Source organism: Schistocerca serialis, chromosome 4, assembly GCF_023864345.2.
Source record: "Schistocerca serialis cubense isolate TAMUIC-IGC-003099 chromosome 4, iqSchSeri2.2, whole genome shotgun sequence".
NCBI classification, from domain to species: domain Eukaryota; kingdom Metazoa; phylum Arthropoda; class Insecta; order Orthoptera; family Acrididae; genus Schistocerca; species Schistocerca serialis.
Genome location: NC_064641.1, coordinates 30,616,961 through 30,635,904, shown reverse-complemented (window position 1 = coordinate 30,635,904; position 18,944 = coordinate 30,616,961). Strand labels below are relative to the sequence as shown.

At 43.5% G+C, this 18,944-nt stretch overlaps 1 protein-coding gene across 1 annotated transcript in view; it reads left to right on the top strand.

Annotated features, from left to right (window-relative positions):
* LOC126473748 (alpha-amylase 1-like) overlaps positions 1-18,944 on the top strand; it is an 82,323-nt gene that overhangs the window by 49,331 nt on the left and 14,048 nt on the right. Inside the window, exons 5-7 of the mRNA XM_050100998.1 lie at positions 5,696-5,826; positions 15,114-15,236; positions 18,194-18,318. Of these exons, the coding sequence (XP_049956955.1) occupies positions 5,696-5,826; positions 15,114-15,236; positions 18,194-18,318 (379 nt within the window). The remainder of the gene's footprint in view (positions 1-5,695; positions 5,827-15,113; positions 15,237-18,193; positions 18,319-18,944) is intronic.

Genomic DNA, 18,944 nt, shown 5'->3' with positions numbered 1-18,944 from the left:
CAAAACACAGACACTAAACTTATTACAGTGAACAGAGACGTCAATGAACTAACGGACTGATCACAACTTTGCAAAAATAATGTAAGTAAACTTTTCGCTCGAGGGAAGACTTGAACCAAGGACCTCTCGTTCCGCAGCTGCCTACGCTAACCACGGGACCACGGCGATCCTGGGATCACACTATCCCTGATGTTGCCTATCTTACGCATGGACTACTCAGTTTGTATATTTTGCTTATTTTTTTCATAGTTACACACAACTTCTTCCTGTTTTCTCGATTGATCTGTGTTCAGTTTTTCAAGGCCTATCCACTGTGCCAAATTATCACTAAATCTGAGGGGGGTGCGATGGGGAGGTTCCCTTGTGAGAATAAAACTTCAGTCTTCCCACAAATCATGCGATCCCCCGTGTCCAGGCGACACTCAGCTACCGCTGATTTATCAGCTTATCCAAGGCGTGTATGACGACGGTGTTCAGATTAACGTTCTTCCATGATTCAGCTCGTCCTAGATATCACACAATGGCATCGGATCTTACGTACTCACGTCTCTTAAGGCTAAAATCATCTTTGACCGAACATAACAAATACCTCAATTTTGCTGCAAGCCGAGTATCGTGTCCCTTGGGGATTCCATCTGTTAGTGAAGACATACCGCCAAAATACGACAAGAACGCCGTTACACAGGATGCCCTTGCATCTTCATCTGACTACCTGCTATGAACTTGAATAGAGCGAAATGCATGGCGTATCTGTCTGTCAGAATAGTCATTCTGTTGGGAGATCGTACTTAGGTACTGTAGCTCACGAGGCAGACTGTCGGTATCTGAGACACTCCAGGGTTCCATCACTAGGGGATTTACTATTAAATATTTTGCTTCTCGAGGTTGTTTTCAGCATTTTCTGTAGAGGAAAAAGTCACATTTACATATGAGGAATGGCGTGAGTGATTAATGGCAATTGGATGCGTCCACCGTTACTGGAACACACCATGCCAAGACTACGTGTACGTGCAGTTTATCGTCATCTTTCGGACTTCGAGAAAAATCGAATCACTGGCGTGAGGGCCAATGGGAGTGTCATACCGGCAAATATCACGGGCAGTGGACTATAGTATAACGACTGCCGGCCGCGGTGGTCTAGCGGTTCTAGGCGTTGAGTCCGGAACCGCGCGACTGCTACGGTCGCAGGTTCGAATCCTGCCTCGGGCATGGATGTGTGTGATGTCCTTAGGTTAGTTAGGTTTAAGTAGTTCTAAGTTCTAGGGGACTGATGACCACAGATGTTAAGTCCCATAGTGCTCAGAGCCATTTGAACCATTTTGTAACGACTACCTCGCTTCCCACGCCCGGGTTCCCAGGTTCGATTCCCGGCGGGGTCAGGGATTTTCTCTGCCTCGTGATGACTGGGTGTTGTGTGATGTCCTTAGGTTAGTTAGGTTTAAGTAGTTCTAAGTTCTAGGGGACTGATGACCATAGATGTTAAGTCCCATAGTGCTCAGAGCCATTTGAACCATTTGAGCCATTTGTAATGACTACATAACGAGTGCTGATTAGATGGACATCCAAATCGAAAGAAGAGTAGGCGCAGGCCCTTCCAGAAGGACGACTTCGCGATATGATTGTAGGATTGTTTGACCGGACCTGGCGGTTAGACGTATGGCGACAGATGAAATTCGGGCAGACGTTACAGGGAGAGTTACATCACCAACCGTCGGGAACGGACTGCTGGAAGCTGGCTTCAGATCTCGCATTTCGATGTGTTGCTTACGGGTGGCATTGTACACAAGGAAACGAATACTGGTGTGTTGTAGAGCAAGATTCAAGTGGAACACTGCGTGTAAAATTGTGCTCTGCGAAAACTACTGTTCGCTAGTTCTGGTACAGTACATAAATGACGTAGTAAATTGTACTATTACCGGTAGTTCTGGTAGCATTTCTAGGGGACTGGTGACCTCAGAAGTTAAGTCCCATAGTGCTGAGAGCCATTTGAACCATTTTTGGACTGGTAGTATTGGTAGGGAAGGAAACATAAATCAATTTATTAGGGAGAAACCAGCAGCCGACGACTTCTCGCTGCTTTTCTGTCTTTTGTTTGTTTGTTTGTTTCAGACATAATTACAACCGCACATCTTTCAATGTTAGTTCATTGTGTATTTTATATCCTTAAAAAATGTAAAATTAATTTTATAGTTCAAAAAATTAGCTGATCGCATAACTTCTGTTCTTTTGTCAAACCAAAGCAATTACTTTTGATGAAAGTACAGTTCACATGTACAAGCACCAAAAAGTCTGTATAATTATTGTTGTTATATTGTACTTCGTCTAACGCTCTTCCGCATGGTCAGAGAATAAAGCGTCCCGTTATTGCTGGGAAGTGCGAAAGTTTTTTATGAATTACAGAAGCATGTTTTATTTAAGCCCGACAAAATATTGAAGAGATGTTTGATACGTTTTTGTTTTGCGGTTTTTCTTAATTTTATCTTTTTTCCACGAAGTTCCGTTTTGTAGCGCTACATTATAAATCCGTATTTATCTCGCTACAATATTCCTTTGTTTCGCGTTACAAATCAACAATTTTCGTTTTCGAATAAATCCTGAGCTAAAAATTGACAGTTTCAATTTTTCTGTATATACTGTTCATTTTTAAGTAACAGACAGGGAGAAAACTATGTAGAGCAGAAATATTCCGTATCTAATGCGGCTCTTTATATGTCTTCTAGTTTCTAGGGGAATCTACTAAGACACTGATCGCATGCGCAAACAAGTGATCGAAACGTGCTGACAACCGACTGGTATGCAGCAGACCTAACGCACAGGTAACGATGTAACGGGGATACGGTCTCAACTGACCAACTCTACTACCGTAGTCTACGCTTACTTATGACCGTCTTCCGCAGTCTATGGTAGTTTTGCAACTCTTATCGTGCGGCATTTTGTGTTGTTCAGTAATGAGTCTCACCTGTGTTTGTGTCGGTCATATTGATGCCAACGTGTCCATAGATGATCTGGTGATAGGCTACAGGAAGTGGTGGTTCTCGAGACCCACATCTCTCCAACTACTGAAACAATGGTATGGGAGCTATCGGATGTGACATCGGAATGAGATGCTAATTGTTAAAAGAAGGCAGTACATGGCAAGAATGGTAAACCCTGTTGCATACCCTTCATGAGTAGCGTGCTAAATGTCGTTTTCCAGCAGGATAATGCAAATCGTCACACTGTAGCTCCACCAAAAACGCCCCCCAGGCGTCAGTCTTCATAAAATAACGCAGCCTGTATTTCAGGAATGGCAAGATACCCCTCAAGATTCCATTCGGAGGCTGTTTGCCTGGAAATGCTAGAAACGCTGCAGGCTGTTTGCTTCCGCGGAACAGCAAATACAAGAGAGGTTTCGTGTCCTTGTAGATCTTATCTCATACTGGTGGTGGTGACAGACATCAGTTTCAGATGGAATGGAAGTTTAATCATTTCATACCTATTATGTAATAAGCATCTCCGCTAAGTTTGAGAATTATGTAACGGGTGCTTCATGGCGTAACGGTGCCATATTCGTCAGGGTATGAGACCAATCACAGAGATAGAACAGTACTAGATGGTTAAATGTGGTCTGTATTTCCAGTTTTTATCTAGAAGTGCACAACCCTTTGTCTAAGACAAATCTCAGACTCCATTCTAAAATCAAAGTCCGACCCTGGAATTGCAAAGGTGGCTGTTTATTCTAGTCCAATGCGCCTGAAACACCGCTAGTCGTGACATGTTCCTTCCATTCCAAACCTCATCATTGCTCTTCTCCCATTTAGGAACGCCTCTTTAGCTGGAGGTAGTACAGTCTTTCAACGTTATTTGTAACTGACAAGCAATAGTACCTAGGCTGGTTTAAGAACGAGCAATACTAAAATCATCCATAAATAGTTACGGGTGGGACTTCTAAACGTGCGTAATATATCGTTAATGACAATGGAGTGAACAGTGAATATTAGGTGACGTACCTTAACGACACAATTCACCACCAAAATGCGAACTATTTCATACATCATTTGTCTCCTATAAGATTACCCATTTACACTGTGGGATCTACGAGTATAATGCGATAGCTGCAGTATATGGAAACTGCACGATCAACTGCTGTTTAAAAAAACACTTGAGGGTGTATATTTCTCCTTCTCTGAAGCTCCCAAACACTTTTTGCTATTCGGAAGTTTCAGAGTTTCTGTTGCAATGACATTTTATACCATTCGTTCTGTATAATATATCGCGGCCGGAATTCATTTCACGACTCTTAAAACAGTTGGTAATTTATTGCAACTATTACATTTTCACAAGTTATTCAAGGATGTTAATGAACAGTTGTATCGATCCGCTATCCCCTTACTGAAAGAGCAGCTAACAAAATCAACAGGTTGTTCGGTATAACGTATGCGTGATTACTGTTTTAAGTGATTTAAAGATGAAGAAAATAGTTTGTTCTACATTTCTCTGTTCATTGAAGATTTACGAAATCATATTTGGGGAGTGACGCAACTTGTAGGGGAAGTATTTTCAGAATTCAGAATTGTATTATAAAAGTTATATCTGGCGTTAGTTTTAGAGCGACTTGTAGGTGTATTTTGACATTTGCTTCACAATATATATATACATCCATTTATTTCCTCTGTCATAACCAATACTTCCATTTTCTTGAAAGATAGTAAAAAGTATGAATATAACAGTAGGACGGAAAACAACCTCCATAATGACATCACAGGTCTAAGATTAGTACAGGAAGGAGTCGAGTATATGGGTGTTCATGTTTTCTGCAATCTGGCAGAGAATATTAAAGCCCATATAGGTATTGTGGTAGGTTCTGAGATTATATTAAGGATTTTTTTATTGGGCAACCCCCTCTGCCCCTTCCCTTCTGCAGCGAACAGTAAAGCAACGTTTCAGGTTATTTCGTAATTAGTAGTAACACTATTATTGAGTAATATTTAAGTAAAATAAAATCATTGACTTCTAATGCACATCCCACGGTCCATTCTCTAAGCGAATCACCGAATACGAATGATACAGTGTAACGCCAGACTGTTACTGTACGAATCCAAGAAATGGAGATAATCGAACAAGTCTCGTAATCGTCAAGTATAAAATCACGAACGCTGTTTCTGACTAACATAATATACAACAGAAAATTACACAGAGCTCATATAAATACTATGTAGAGGGTAAGCTTATGACAAGCTTATAAGGAAACCGAATAAGCACGTCAGTTTAGCGACGCATAGTTGGTACAATTGTCAGTACGTGTATAACTTATGGTGATTCACCAGTTTTCTTAGAGTGGCATTTGTTCCTCATTCGACTTCGGGTACAGAGCAGAGAAAACGGACCGTGGGCACGATGTTCCACGTCACACACATATGCTGTTACGTATCCATTACAGCCAAGACAGCGATGGGCAAATGATTATTATGTGCTGCTTCCACGAAATCTGAGTGCCTGAAAGTCAAACTGCAGCTGCTATATAGTGTCACAGAGGTCACCAAAATGTGTGCAATATCCAAACGTGATATGAACACAGGCTGAATAAATTCCTTCCCTTGTAATTTTATAAAAGAAAGTGGATCTGTGTGACCTGTACTTTCGGGATGTATTTGCCGAACTTCCCAAGTCCAGTAAAGCAGTGACGTGTGTTTAAGTACAGCATTTTCCTTGACAGGGTGGACTCTGCTAAACACATGACGCCCTCGGAGCTGAAACTCATCTACGACGCTGTGAGCGACCTCAACACGGACTTCGGCTTCCCCGAGGGCAGCCGCCCCTTCATCTTCCAGGAGGTCATCGACTTCGGTAAGTTAGAACCTTAGCTGCTTCATCCATGCAGAAACCTTAAAACTCAATTCCTTTCTTTCTGTGTTACATGAATTCTGCTGGTACGGTTAGTAAGTTAGTTTTAAACAATACTTTTCTTAGAAAATAAACTGAAGAACGGTAAAAGTAAGTTTTCACCATTTGTAAATTTAGAGGCAGTATTTAGACATAGCAGTGTTGACTACAGTAAACTCTTTCGAATTCTGGAGATAGCAGGGATAAGGTACACCGAACGAAAGATTATTTATAACTTGAACAGAAACCAGACTGCAGTCATCTGTTGTAGGAATTGAAGGACGTGAAAAGGAAGCAGTGGTTGCTAAAGAAGTGAGACATTATTCAATCTGTACCTTGAGCAAGCAGAATTGGAAACCAAGGAATAAATGTGAATGGAGAAAGTAAAAACTTTGGATTTGCTGGTAACCTTGTAATCTGGTCATAGGTAGCGAAGGACTTGGAGGAGCTGTTGGGCGGAATGGATAGTACTTCGAAAAGTTATTGTGAGCGTGTGGGTGCTATTCTGTCATTCTACGCAACGGATTAATCTAAGATGTACCCTTTACCCTGTGGCTCCCGCAAGATTCAATTTCCACCCCCACACTACTACAGAAGTCAGACAGACGCTCCTAACGTTCTAAAGAGAAATGCCTGAAAAACTTTCAGCAATAAATATCTTCTGGTGTCGTCCGCTGTAAGGAAATGACACAAAAATTCACAAAACTTCTTATGTAACTAGTGGGATACTTGGGTACTAGAGTAGTGCTAGTTACTGTAAGAAAAACAGGAAACTAACGTAAATTATTATTTTATTTTGCAAAAATTCTGCGAAATCACGATGGCACTTTTAGTTATGAACTGAACAAGTTATTGCTGGGTTCCTTTCGGAATGTGGATAGGATTCGCTAATGAAATTTCTATACAAAGTTTAAGATTGTTATTGACTTGGCAGAATGGCTGAGAGCCACGCCTACTCAACTTCAATAATTATCCGTTAGAATGTTGCTAGGTACGGTCGAGGCTGTCACGTGTGAAATGCAGTGAAGTGTACTGTTGTGGAGGAAATATGGGGCTCGCAAGAGCTGTAGTGCACAATACCGTAAGTTGCGATGACTGCTGTCTGCGCCTCTCGCTGCTGACAAATATGGTAACTCTCGTTCTATCTGGATTGACCTTCGCCAATCAAACTCTCCTTATGCCTTGATGAAGTCAAGGACTCCTATTCGCCCCTAGTCTAACTATTGATGTGGTACACCGGTCAGATAACCAGTCCACCGCGATCCCACTCAAATATTCGCTCGTAGGCGTTTAACTATAACTCTGTCCATTCACACCGCACAATAAGTGTGGCAACGCTTAATCGCAACGACTCAATATAGAGTCACACTCCGATTCGCTCTCGACACAGGTGCTCTCCCAGTGAAGTACTGAGGAGAGACTTGTTCCTCGCTCTTTGAATACACGTACGAATGCACACGCTCTCGTTATTTGTTCTTGCTCCAAGAGTGACAACGGAATGGCCCCTCTCCACACCAACATGAAGGGGTATATCTTTCGGTCTCTTCCATTACTCGTTCAGCTCAAGGCGTCAGGAATATCGTCTACCAATCAGTATTGCTCTTCTAAAACGGGAGAATGGCGTTTCGTTTAAGGCGACCAATCCGGAAATCTGTAGCATCGGCGTTTGGCGTTTGCTGTCTCCCAGTGAAAACCTCTGAAACTGCGTGCTATGTTTGTAAAGAATGCGTAGGCTGGGCGCTCCCACACAATGTAGCGGAATTTGCTTCTAAACCGAACACAGGGTCGTTCTCCCTTTCACTCGGGCAAATACTGTTTGCTCTACGGGCGGTCGCCGGACGACATAGATAGGTTGACTCGTCCTCTGAAGGGACTGGCATCCTGGCGTGCGGTCTGCCTCTCCCGAACTAAAAGCTCATGTGACTGTCGTGTCTGGAATGTGTGTGTGTACGCCAGCCTCGAGTATTTCAATCTCGGTGCGCATTTGCGATTTACTAGTTATTTGCCTATCGTTTACATGAATTCATACAACATTGACTTTATCTTATCGAGTTTGGGCTCGAATGAAGCGTCTTGATGTGCGGAATATGATTGTGAGGGCGGAATATGTAAGCAATTAAGGTCAGGAGACCACGACGTCTTACAGTATTATAAGATGATATTACAGAAATATCAAAAGTAAAACAAGGGCAGTTGAGTGTAGTTGAATTAAAGGGTGGTGCTGAACGATTTCGGCTCGGAAATGTGGTGCTAAAGATAGCAGATGAGCTTTACTATTGGGGTAGCAAAATAACTGGTAATTGCCGAAGCTGAGAGGATATAAAATGCAGACGAAAAGCATTTCTGAAAACTTGTAATATAAACTTAATTCACAAAGGAAACGGCTGTGACGGAGCGTTGAATTAAATCAATGGGAGAAGTTGAAAATTTGTGCCAGGCCGAGATTCGAACACGAGTCTGCTTCTTACGAGACAGATGCTATGACCGTTAGTCCATCTGGACACTGTAATTATCGCAACTGCACGGCCTACCCTAGCACCCCTCACGTCAAACCCAAGTTGTCAATTATCCACACACTATTAATTAGTGCACCTTGTCTATTATCCTCATAACTCACGGCATTTCGCCGATTCCCGTAAGAGTTGGAGATTAGTGTATATCTGCAGTGAAGGGATCATTGGCCGTCCTCGCCTTCTTTATATGTGGTGTCTACTCTTTCTAACATGCCCGAAACAACAGACACCACACATAAATTTAAGTGTGCGGGAGTGAAACGTGGACGATAACGTGAGCAAGAAGAATAGGACACCAACGAAAAATTTAGAAATCGAATAAATGCTAATAGAGAAAGTAAAACCTTTGGTTTTGCTGGTGACATTGTAATCCTGTCAGAGGTAGCAAAGGACTTGGAAGAGCAGCTGGACAGAATGAAGAGAATATAAGCTTTTCAAGTGTGCTACTACAGTAGAAGGCTGAATAATGGGTGAGTGTGACCAGTAACTAATGAGAAATTTACCGCGAACTTATTTAAAAAAGGCATTCGATGACAGGAGTCTCTAAGGCATTAATAAATCGTCAGTTTGGTAAAGGAAGGGAGTGTATGCAGGAAGGGAAGGTGGGGTGGATAAAAATTGTAGAGGGAGACTTAAGCATGAATATAGTAAGCAGGCTCGAAAAAAAAAAGGATGTTGTTTGCAATAGTTATGCACTGATGAAACAGTTTGCAAAAGATAGAAAGCGCAGAGAGCTGCATCAAACCAGTTTTCATACTGAAGACAGAACAACAACAACAAATTTAGGAATTAAAATTTGGTCGACGAGTGGTAGCATGGGACCACACCGCCAGTTTCTATCTATTTGTAATATATTTGTCCTGTTCGTTGTTTCTGTACGAACGTTGTCATCTTCTGTGTATTAGAGTTTTGCTTCGGTCTACTTTTTGTTTCGATCTACTTTTTGTTTTCTATCGTTACTCATTCGTCACATATGGCCCTACCAAATCTTATAAAATTATATGGAGGTTATACCCGATATTACTGCAAGACTTCGTAAGGTTATAGCTTGGTCAACACTGAACATAAACAGAAAAATTACCGTCTCGAAGAAGTTTGAGCTTATTTTGGTGAAGTCTTACCGCGGCTATGTAAAATGTCACGTCAGACATTACTCTGAAATCTTGGCGAGAACAGGGTTATTGCGTATCCGCTTCTCTTCTTACACGTGCCTAATACATCTACGGTGCGCGTAAAAATGTGAAACATACCTCTTTGATATACTTTTCATATCTAATAATTGCCTCTCACAATGCAGGGCTTTGAAATTGTTCAGTAATTTGTGGACACCGTGTGTTTTTCCTAGTTTCAGTTAATATTTGGCATCTTCACCTCTAACAAGTTCCACATTCGTCCTCTTGTTTTCTGTTGTCAAGCTCACGTCTGAACAACTTTACCTGCAATACCGGAATTTCACTAACCTCCTACTCTTTTATGGTGTGTGTTTTCCATTCGTAAATCGATATACGTAATCCCTGAACTTGCACTTCAGTGGGTTCTCTAATCAATAAAAGGACTCTTGACGGGTCGTATTTACTATCGCTTACTTAGTTTATCTGTGTAACGTGCAAGATTTCAATTAATGTTTGAAACATTAGAGTCGCATTGCTTTTGTATAAGGATGTGATAGTGTAATTAAGAGAACATAAAACCCCACATGCTAGTAATCCTGTTTCTACTCGACATTCGTTATTGTCCATATTGGTGTCTTAATAAGACGATATTCTTCATGTTGGCATTTGAAATCCCTTCTTCTGAATCGACTTAGGCACCTGGTAGTCAATGTCTCGAACGTGGGATATTTTTTCTGAAATGAAAACGTGCTGTCTATTTTTGTGTGTTGCATCAAGTTATTGTTTTTTGAATAAAATATGGTTACAATGATTTTTAAATGGAAATGACGGATTAAACAGTCTGCAATCCAGTTTCATGAGAATTAAAAAAAAATTGCCGAAACAAAAATCGCAATCCATTGAAAATCAGGTGAGGCAGAACTCAGTAGCGATGTTGAATTCTGTCAACGAAGTGCAGGAATTAAACAATACAGAGCACCGAGGATGAAATAAAAAGTAGACCAGCCCTAGCAGTGACTTGCTGATCTCGAAAATGACCCTAGAATGCTAGAAGTGGTTAACTGAATATACCCCTAGGGCATAGCACTGTGAAGAATTAAAGTAAAGCTGCAGATCGACCAGGAAAGGAGAAACCGTAATTATTTTGTTATTGGTGCAACAGAAGTATGTTAGAACTCCCTGAATATACCTGCTGTGAAGCAATTATTGATAGAGTGGGAAAGAACAATCGTCTATTGGAAACTATGAGGCGATGATAACAGCTGATGAAACAGATGCATTTCATCCCGAATTTAAAACAGATGCAACGGCGGAAAATGAGAGATGGTCACCACTCAGACCAGTAGAACATATCCTGTGGCTTATATGTACCACTGTTCCTCAATACAGTTTCCTACTGAATAAGTAACGACCTTGGAACTTCTGTATGGAATAATAAATTACTGACAGATCTTTACCACTCACTTTATCCTGGAGCTTCCTGGCTGCACGATAATCTCGAAGCGAAAAGTCAGGCGTTACATTTGAGGCATAAGGCCTGACTGACCGTTCTCCGTTTCTTATATGTTTGCAGAAATAATAACTGAACAAAAGCAAAGAACGGTCCTGGTATCCCTGCACGATGGCGGAAGATCTATAGTCAACGATACAAAGAAACGTAGCGCATATTTCATACTCTTATTTACTGAAAGATGGTCATTATGTTCTGAAATACTATCTACGGTGCAAGCCATACTTTTTTCTGTGAATTTGCGAAGACTTTCAGTAAAGTATACGCAAAGAGACAGATACTGAAATAGAACAGACGGAAGAGGAACGCCTTAAACTAGCCGAAAACCGGTTACTAAAGAAGTAGGCAATCAAAACGTAGACAGCTGGAATACATATTTCCGTGAACTATGGTTGCTACTTGTGAAGCATCTCTTGCGAAGTGAAATATGCACAGATTGGAGTGTACAAGCTTACAGTGGAAGATCGCTTCAAAACAACTGGAAAGCCAGTCGATTAAAGATGATCAAGTCTTGGATACCACCAATGACCTTCCCGCTCATTAAAAATTGTTCTTTGACCTTGTCTGAATTTTCAAGATATGACACACATCATCCAACGACGAGATGTTCAACCATCAGAAGATGTTCTTTCAGAGCCCCCACTCCACAGCAGACCAGTCTTGTAAATCGTACTTCGTCCGTGAAGCGAAAGGATTAGTGTATGCAGCAAAATACACCGAAGCGCTACAGGAACTGGTTTACGCATGCGTATTCAAATACAGGGATACGCAAACAGGAAGAATATGGCGCTGCGGTTGGCAATGCCTATGTAAGACATCAAGTGTCTGGCACAGTTGTTAGCTCGGTTACTGCTGTTACAATGGCAGGTTATCAAGATTTAAGTGAGTTTGAACGCGGTGTTATAGACGGCGCACGAGCGATGGGACACAGCATCTCCGAGGTAGCGATAAAGTGGGGAATTTCCCCTACGACCGTTGCACGAGTGTACCGTGAATATCAGGAATTCGGTAGAACATCAAATTTCCGACATTGCTGCGACCGGGAAAAGATCCTGCAACGACGGGAACAACGACGACTGAAGGGAATCGTTCAACGTGACAGAAGAGCAACCCTTCCGCAAATTGCTGCAGATTTCAGTGCTGGGCCATCAAAAAGCGTCAGCGTGCGAACCATTCAACGAAACATCATTGACATGGGCTTTCGGAGCCGAGAGTCCACTCGTGTACCTTTGATGACTGCACGGTACAAACCTCTACGCCTCGCCTGGGTCCGTCAACACCGACATTGGACTGTTGATAACTGAAAACATGTTGCCTGATCGGACGAGTGTCTTTTCATATCGTATCGAGCGGATGGACGTGTACGGGTATGGAGACAACCTCATGAATCCATGGACACTGCATGTCAGCAGGGGACTGTTCAAGCTGATGGAGGCTCTGTAATGGTGTGGGGCGCCTGCTGTTGGAGTGATATGGGACCCATGACGCGTCTATATACGATTCCGACAGGTGACACGTGCGTAAGCATCCTGCATCCATACATGTATATTGTGCAGTCCGACGGACTTCCAGCAGGACAATGCAATACCCCACAAGTACAGGATGGCTCTAGGAATAGTCTTCTGATTTAAACACCTACGCTGGCCACCAAACTCCCCACACATGAACATTATTGAGCACATGTGGGATGCCTTGCAACGTGTTGTTCACAAGAGTTCTCCACCCACTCGTACTCTTACGGATTTATGGACAGCCTTGCAGTATTCACGGTGTCAGTTCCCTCCAGCACTAATTCAGACATTAGTCAAGTCCATGCCACAAAGTGTTGCGGCACTTCTGCGTGGTCGCGGGTGCCCTACACGATATTAGGCAGGTGTACGGGTTTCGTTGGCTCTTCAGTGTATTTGAAAAATTCGGTCACCAGGATACCGGCCCAGATCCACGTTTCGTGAGAACGACAGTTTCACTTTTCTTTTATATTAATATTACTGTGGAGGTGTTAGAGCGAAACAGGCTGCAGTGCACACGTTACAGACAAATGTATGCTCGTTTTTTGAAACATCTAATTGCATCTTCCGTGAAGAATACTACACATATAAAAAGAGCGTCCGGCTGTGTGTCTAATAGAAACCATCCGGCTAGCACACATTCTCTCTTCCGGAATCTCATAACAAGACCAGAGGGCAACTGCGACAATATAACTTGCTCATTCCGTCTTATATCGTGAAACGGGTTCAAATGGCTCTGAGCACTATGGGACTTAACTGCTGAGGTCATCAGTCCCCTAGAACTTAGAACTACTTAAACCTAACTGACCTAAGGACATCACACACATCTGTGCCGGAGGCAGGATCCGAACCTACGACCGTAGCGGTCACGCGGTTCCAGACTGTAGGGCCTAGAACCGCTCGGCAACTCCGGCCGGCTGTCGTGAAACGGAATTTTCATTTTTACTTACTTGAAGGTAAGACGTCGAGCTACGTCGCTCTCTGAAAAGAAAGTCGTATTCGATCCCACTTCAGTGGAATATGGCTCTCCGATTAAAGAATTAATTACTTACAACGACAGCAAACTCCAGAAATTATTTTCTCCTTCAAAGCTGTAACTAAAGTAGGATTTTAAGAAGAGACAGCAGGATACAATCTGTAAAAAGAAAAACATAAGTGCTTTCGGTAAGTTACTCTGTATTGCAGTCTGGAATGAATTTCAATTCTCATTTGCCGGCCGTTGTGGCCGAGCGGTTCTAGGCGCTTCAGTCTGTAACCGAGTGACCGCTACGGTCGCAGGTTCGAATCCTGCCTCGGGCATGGGTGTGTGTGATGTCCTTAGGTTTGTTAGGTTTAAGTAGTTCTACGTTCTAGGGGACTGATGACCATAGATGTTAAGTCCCATAGTGGTCAGAGCCATTTGAACCATTTTTTCAACTCTCATTTATATCACCTCGAAACAATTTTCAGCGTCACTTTAGTTTTAACCTCCGAACAAATCTTTTTCGATGTCCATATCCTCCGATATCTCTCACTCCTTCTCCTCAGTTGTTCACAAAAAATCTATATTAATCCTATTCTGACGTAAACAAAGAAATTACAGTCTTTATATGCCTTCTCACATTTAAATCTCGCTGCTCCTGTTCCGAGTTCATGCCACTCACTCACAGATGGCATTCACGTCTGCTGTCAGTGGTTTTCTAACTTTCAAAGCCAGATGGCACTCGTCGCTGCTACTGCTCACAATTAGACAGTCTATACTTTTTCTGCGCGTTTCTTTCTCCAGAGTGTACACCAAACATTTTTTGCGCCATTAAAACACAAAAAAAACAATATTTAACATCTACTTCCTCCTTTCTCAATAGTTTAAAAACATTTTACTTAAATTTTGATTTCAATTTGGACCCTCCTCGGCCCTCAATCAGCGCTCCCCCCATCTCATCCCCCTTTCTCTCCCCTCCTCCTGGCATCTTTTTCCCCTACTCCCTTTTCCCTTGTCTCACCCCTCCCCCCCCCCCACCCCGGCAGATCCTACCAGGTTTTTATTAGTTATCAGTGTGATGCGTTAGTATTTTTTCAGTGTCCTCTAGTGACGTGGTTTTAATTGTGTGCTCGACCTGTTTTTCGTCCATGACTACTCGATGCTACACAGTGCATCAAGTGGCTGTTTCCATCGTTCTACGACTTTTATGCTCCGGCCGTAATTTGCCTGGTGCCTTTTAAACTAGTGTGTGTTTTTTGTGTAACATACTTTTTTTTTATATTTTTATCTCCGGTTTACAGTCACCGCTTTGTATGCTTTCTTTTCTTCTGTTCCGCCCCTTGTTGTTTCCGTATTCCGCCATGTTTTCTTCTTTGTATGGTTTTACATGTCTTCCTGTCTATTTATGTCTCTCGGATGAAGAGCAGCGCTTATGCTGCTGCCGGCCCGCCCCTGATGGGGAATGGAAATTACGATAAAGGGGAAAAAAAAGAATTCAATTTGGTGCTCATAAAACAATCTGCTTTGTTTTATGGGACAAAAACACACAGCTTGTGAACAGAGTCGCTAATTCTACGAGTGAAAAATGTGCACGAAAAAGTGCTACTTTACAGCGTGCCTTTGCCAATCCACTTTCTCTGCTAACAGGTAACGAGGCAGTGTCCGAGTCGGAGTACACAGACATGGGCCGTGTCATCGAGTTCCGCTACAGCTCAGAGATCGGCAGAGGATTCCGCCAGAACAACCCGCTCAAGTGGTTCTACAACTTCGGTAAGTGCCTTACTCATTCACAGAACTACTTCCTCTATGACTTTACAGCACCTGAGAACACCTTCATGAGCCCGTGAGAGCTGAATCAGTTCTATCAGAGTAGTCAAGTAAACGACAGAATGAAAACTTGATATTTGGCTTCGTCTTGATGTTATGCAGTATAATGTACACTCCTGGAAATTGAAATATGAACACCGTGAATTCATTGTCCCAGGAAGGGGAAACTTTATTGACACATTCCTGGGGTCAGATACATCACATAATCACACTGACAGAACCACAGGCACATAGACACAGGCATCAGAGCATGCACAATGTCGGCACTAGTACAGTGTATATCCACCTTTCGCAGCAATGCAGGCTGCTATTCTCCCATGGAGACGATCGTAGAGATGCTGGATGTAGTCCTGTGGAACGGCTTGCCATGCCATTTCCACCTGGCGCCTCAGTTGGACCAGCGTTCGTGCTGGACGTGCAGACCGCGTGAGACGACGCTTCATCCAGTCCCAAACATGCTCAATGGGGGACAGATCCGGAGATCTTGCTGGCCAGGGTAGTTGACTTACACCTTCTAGAGCACGTTGGGTGGCACGGGATACACGCGGACGTGCATTGTCCTGTTGGAACAGCAAGTTCCCTTGCCGGTCTAGGAATGGTAGAACGATGGGTTCGATGACGGTTTGGATGTACCGTGCACTATTCAGTGTCCCCTCGACGATCACCAGTGGTGTACGGCCAGTGTAGGAGATCGCTCCCCACACCATGATGCCGGGTGTTGGCCCTGTGTGCCTCGGTCGTATGCAGTCCTGATTGTGGCGCTCACCTGCACGGCGCCAAACACGCATACGACCATCATTGGCACCAAGGCAGAAGCGACTCTCATCGCTGAAGACGACACGTCTCCATTCGTCCCTCCATTCACGCCTGTCGCGACACCACTGGAGGCGGGCTGCACGATGTTGGGGCGTGAGCGGAAGACGGCCTAACGGTGTGCGGGACCGTAGCCCAGCTTCATGGAGACGGTTGCGAATGGTCCTCGCCGATACCCCAGGAGCAACAGTGTCCCTAATTTGCTGGGAAGTGGCGGTGCGGTCCCCTACGGCACTGCGTAGGATCCTACGGTCTTGGCGTGCATCCGTGCGTCGCTGCGGTCCGGTCCCAGGTCGACGGGCACGTGCACCTTCCGCCGACCACTGGCGACAACATCGATGTACTGTGGAGACCTCACGCCCCACGTGTTGAGCAATTCGGCGGTACGTCCACCCGGCCTCCCGCATGCCCACTATACGCCCTCGCTCAAAGTCCGTCAACTGCACATACGGTTCACGTCCACGCTGTCGCGGCATGCTACCAGTGTTAAAGACTGCGATGGAGCTCCGTATGCCACGGCAAACTGGCTGACACTGACGGCGGCGGTGCACAAACGCTGCGCAGCTAGCGCCATTCGACGGCCAACACCGCGGTTCCTGGTGTGTCCGCTGTGCCGTGCGTGTGATCATTGCTTGTACAGCCCTCTCGCAGTGTCCGGAGCAAGTATGGTGGGTCTGACACACCGGTGTCAATGTGTTCTTTTTTCCATTTCCAGGAGTGTATGTGACACCCCATCTGGCTGCGATAGGAGTATTGGCTTACAGCCACGCTGGATGCAGAGTTCATGCCACCGCACTACTAGGTTGTGCAGAGGTCTGTTGACACTGCAACGATGTCTCCGTCAATACTTCACAAACTAACTAACGGTGTGTGCCAGAATATACTTCCTACGTTTTACTACAGTTAACCCTCCCGCATCTTCTTCCTTACCTCCTCAGCCCCTTATAGTTTCACAGTTTCTTGTCCGACGAACAATTGTTCACTACGAGCTCAAATTTCTATAATTATTCGGACATGATTGTACGCTGCAAGGAAAGGTAACTTGAATGCAATACTATTCGAATGGAAGAGGAAGTAGAAGATAATGAGGTGTGTTATACGGAACACTGAAAATAATTTGACAGAGGACTGTAGGACTTGATTTTTGAGTCTGGTTCCCGGTTGTGCACCACTGTGGTTGTACAGTCCCAGCTGTTGTGAAGATAACAGAGTCTGCAGTGGCCACCATCACCAGGACATGAATTGTCTCTTTCGCATCATTACATTTTCAATGAATAAAATATGAGATTGTTCTATGATATTCTCGAGAATTTGCTAAAGTTTGTCGTATATTCTAGAATATCCTCGACTGTTATGCTATGCAATTTCGTAACAGCATATATCTTAACGAGTAGTACAGCGTAGCAAAGACAGAGGAACAACTCATCGAAAGGGTGTATTCCCTTGTAGAGAGAAGCTTCGTAAACAGATGATGATTGTACGAGGGACCAATTTTAGCAACAAAAAATGGCGTAGTTCAACAAACATATCACTGAGTGTGGTATAAGGTACCGGTGGAGAAAAACATTAAAATCTATTGCTGCAGTGATAAACCAAGACAAAATCCTAAACTTCCCGACAGAATTCCTAAATTCTCTCAGTGTTCCCTGTATACCCAGGCAAAAAAGTTTCTAAACAATGTTACAGGTGCGGCAATATTTCGCGGAAAAGAAATAGGCAGGTCAGTATTCATACCACGAAATCCACTCATTTCAGCTAACTTACCATTCAGCTTTAAAAAAGCTCCAATTTCTGGTAAGATTAGCGTGCAGTTCAACTATAGATAAAACAGAAAGGCAAACATTCCAAACTTGCGGTGTGAATTTAAAAGTGTCGCGTTTCTCGTACGGACATCCACACGTAGGGTGTTTGCATGTTAGACAACCACGACACGTATTCCTCTTTGCACACGAAAGCAAAAGACTAAATGCATTTTATAAGAATATCATTAATCACACCTTTTTTTTTGTAAACCCGACAACACATGATGAGAACAGAACAAGCGTAGAGGATCCCTTACAGCTAATAACGATAAAATTTCCCTGCAGGTGAAGCCTGGGCTATGGAGTCCGACGAGAACGTCGTCGTCTTCGTGGACAACCACGACAACCAGAGAGGACACGGAGCTGGAGGTGACCAGATTCTGACCTACAAGGTGCCGCGCCAGTACAAGGTTCGTGGTTGATATTAGCTGACATATTGGCCTTACGCATTAGTCATTCTTCGACCAAAATGGCGATTTACAGTCAACCAAAGAACAGTATAGTTGTAAGTCTTCAGGCTTTCCCGGCGAGATCTTGACATATGGAATAATCGGGTCTACTGCCGGATGTTTGTGTCGCTCTGGACAATATTGGGGCCACGTCACTCGTTGCCTTCTTCAGGTACTACCCGAAGAAGGCAAAGAGTTACGTGGCCGAAATATTGTCCAGAGCGACACAAACATCCGGCAGTACACCAAATTATTCCACATGTCAACAGTATAGTTGTTAAATAACATATGTTTGGATCTTCAAGCTTTATTTTTGGCGTACACACTGCGATCCCGCTTTCTCACTCTCCCAAACACAAGCGAAACGAACTTACCATCTAATTTACAGAGAAACTAAAACATAAGCATTATTTGCGCTAATATTCATGGTCGTGACTCGCTTGTCGTATTAACGCTCATCTTTTTTGTAGCTACACTTACGCCGAGCTGCCACCATGAGGACATTACTTCGATGTGTACTTTCGTACAATTAATCAGCAATGGTAGATAGTTTGTCTGGACACTTCCAATATTGTTCTTGGTTCTGG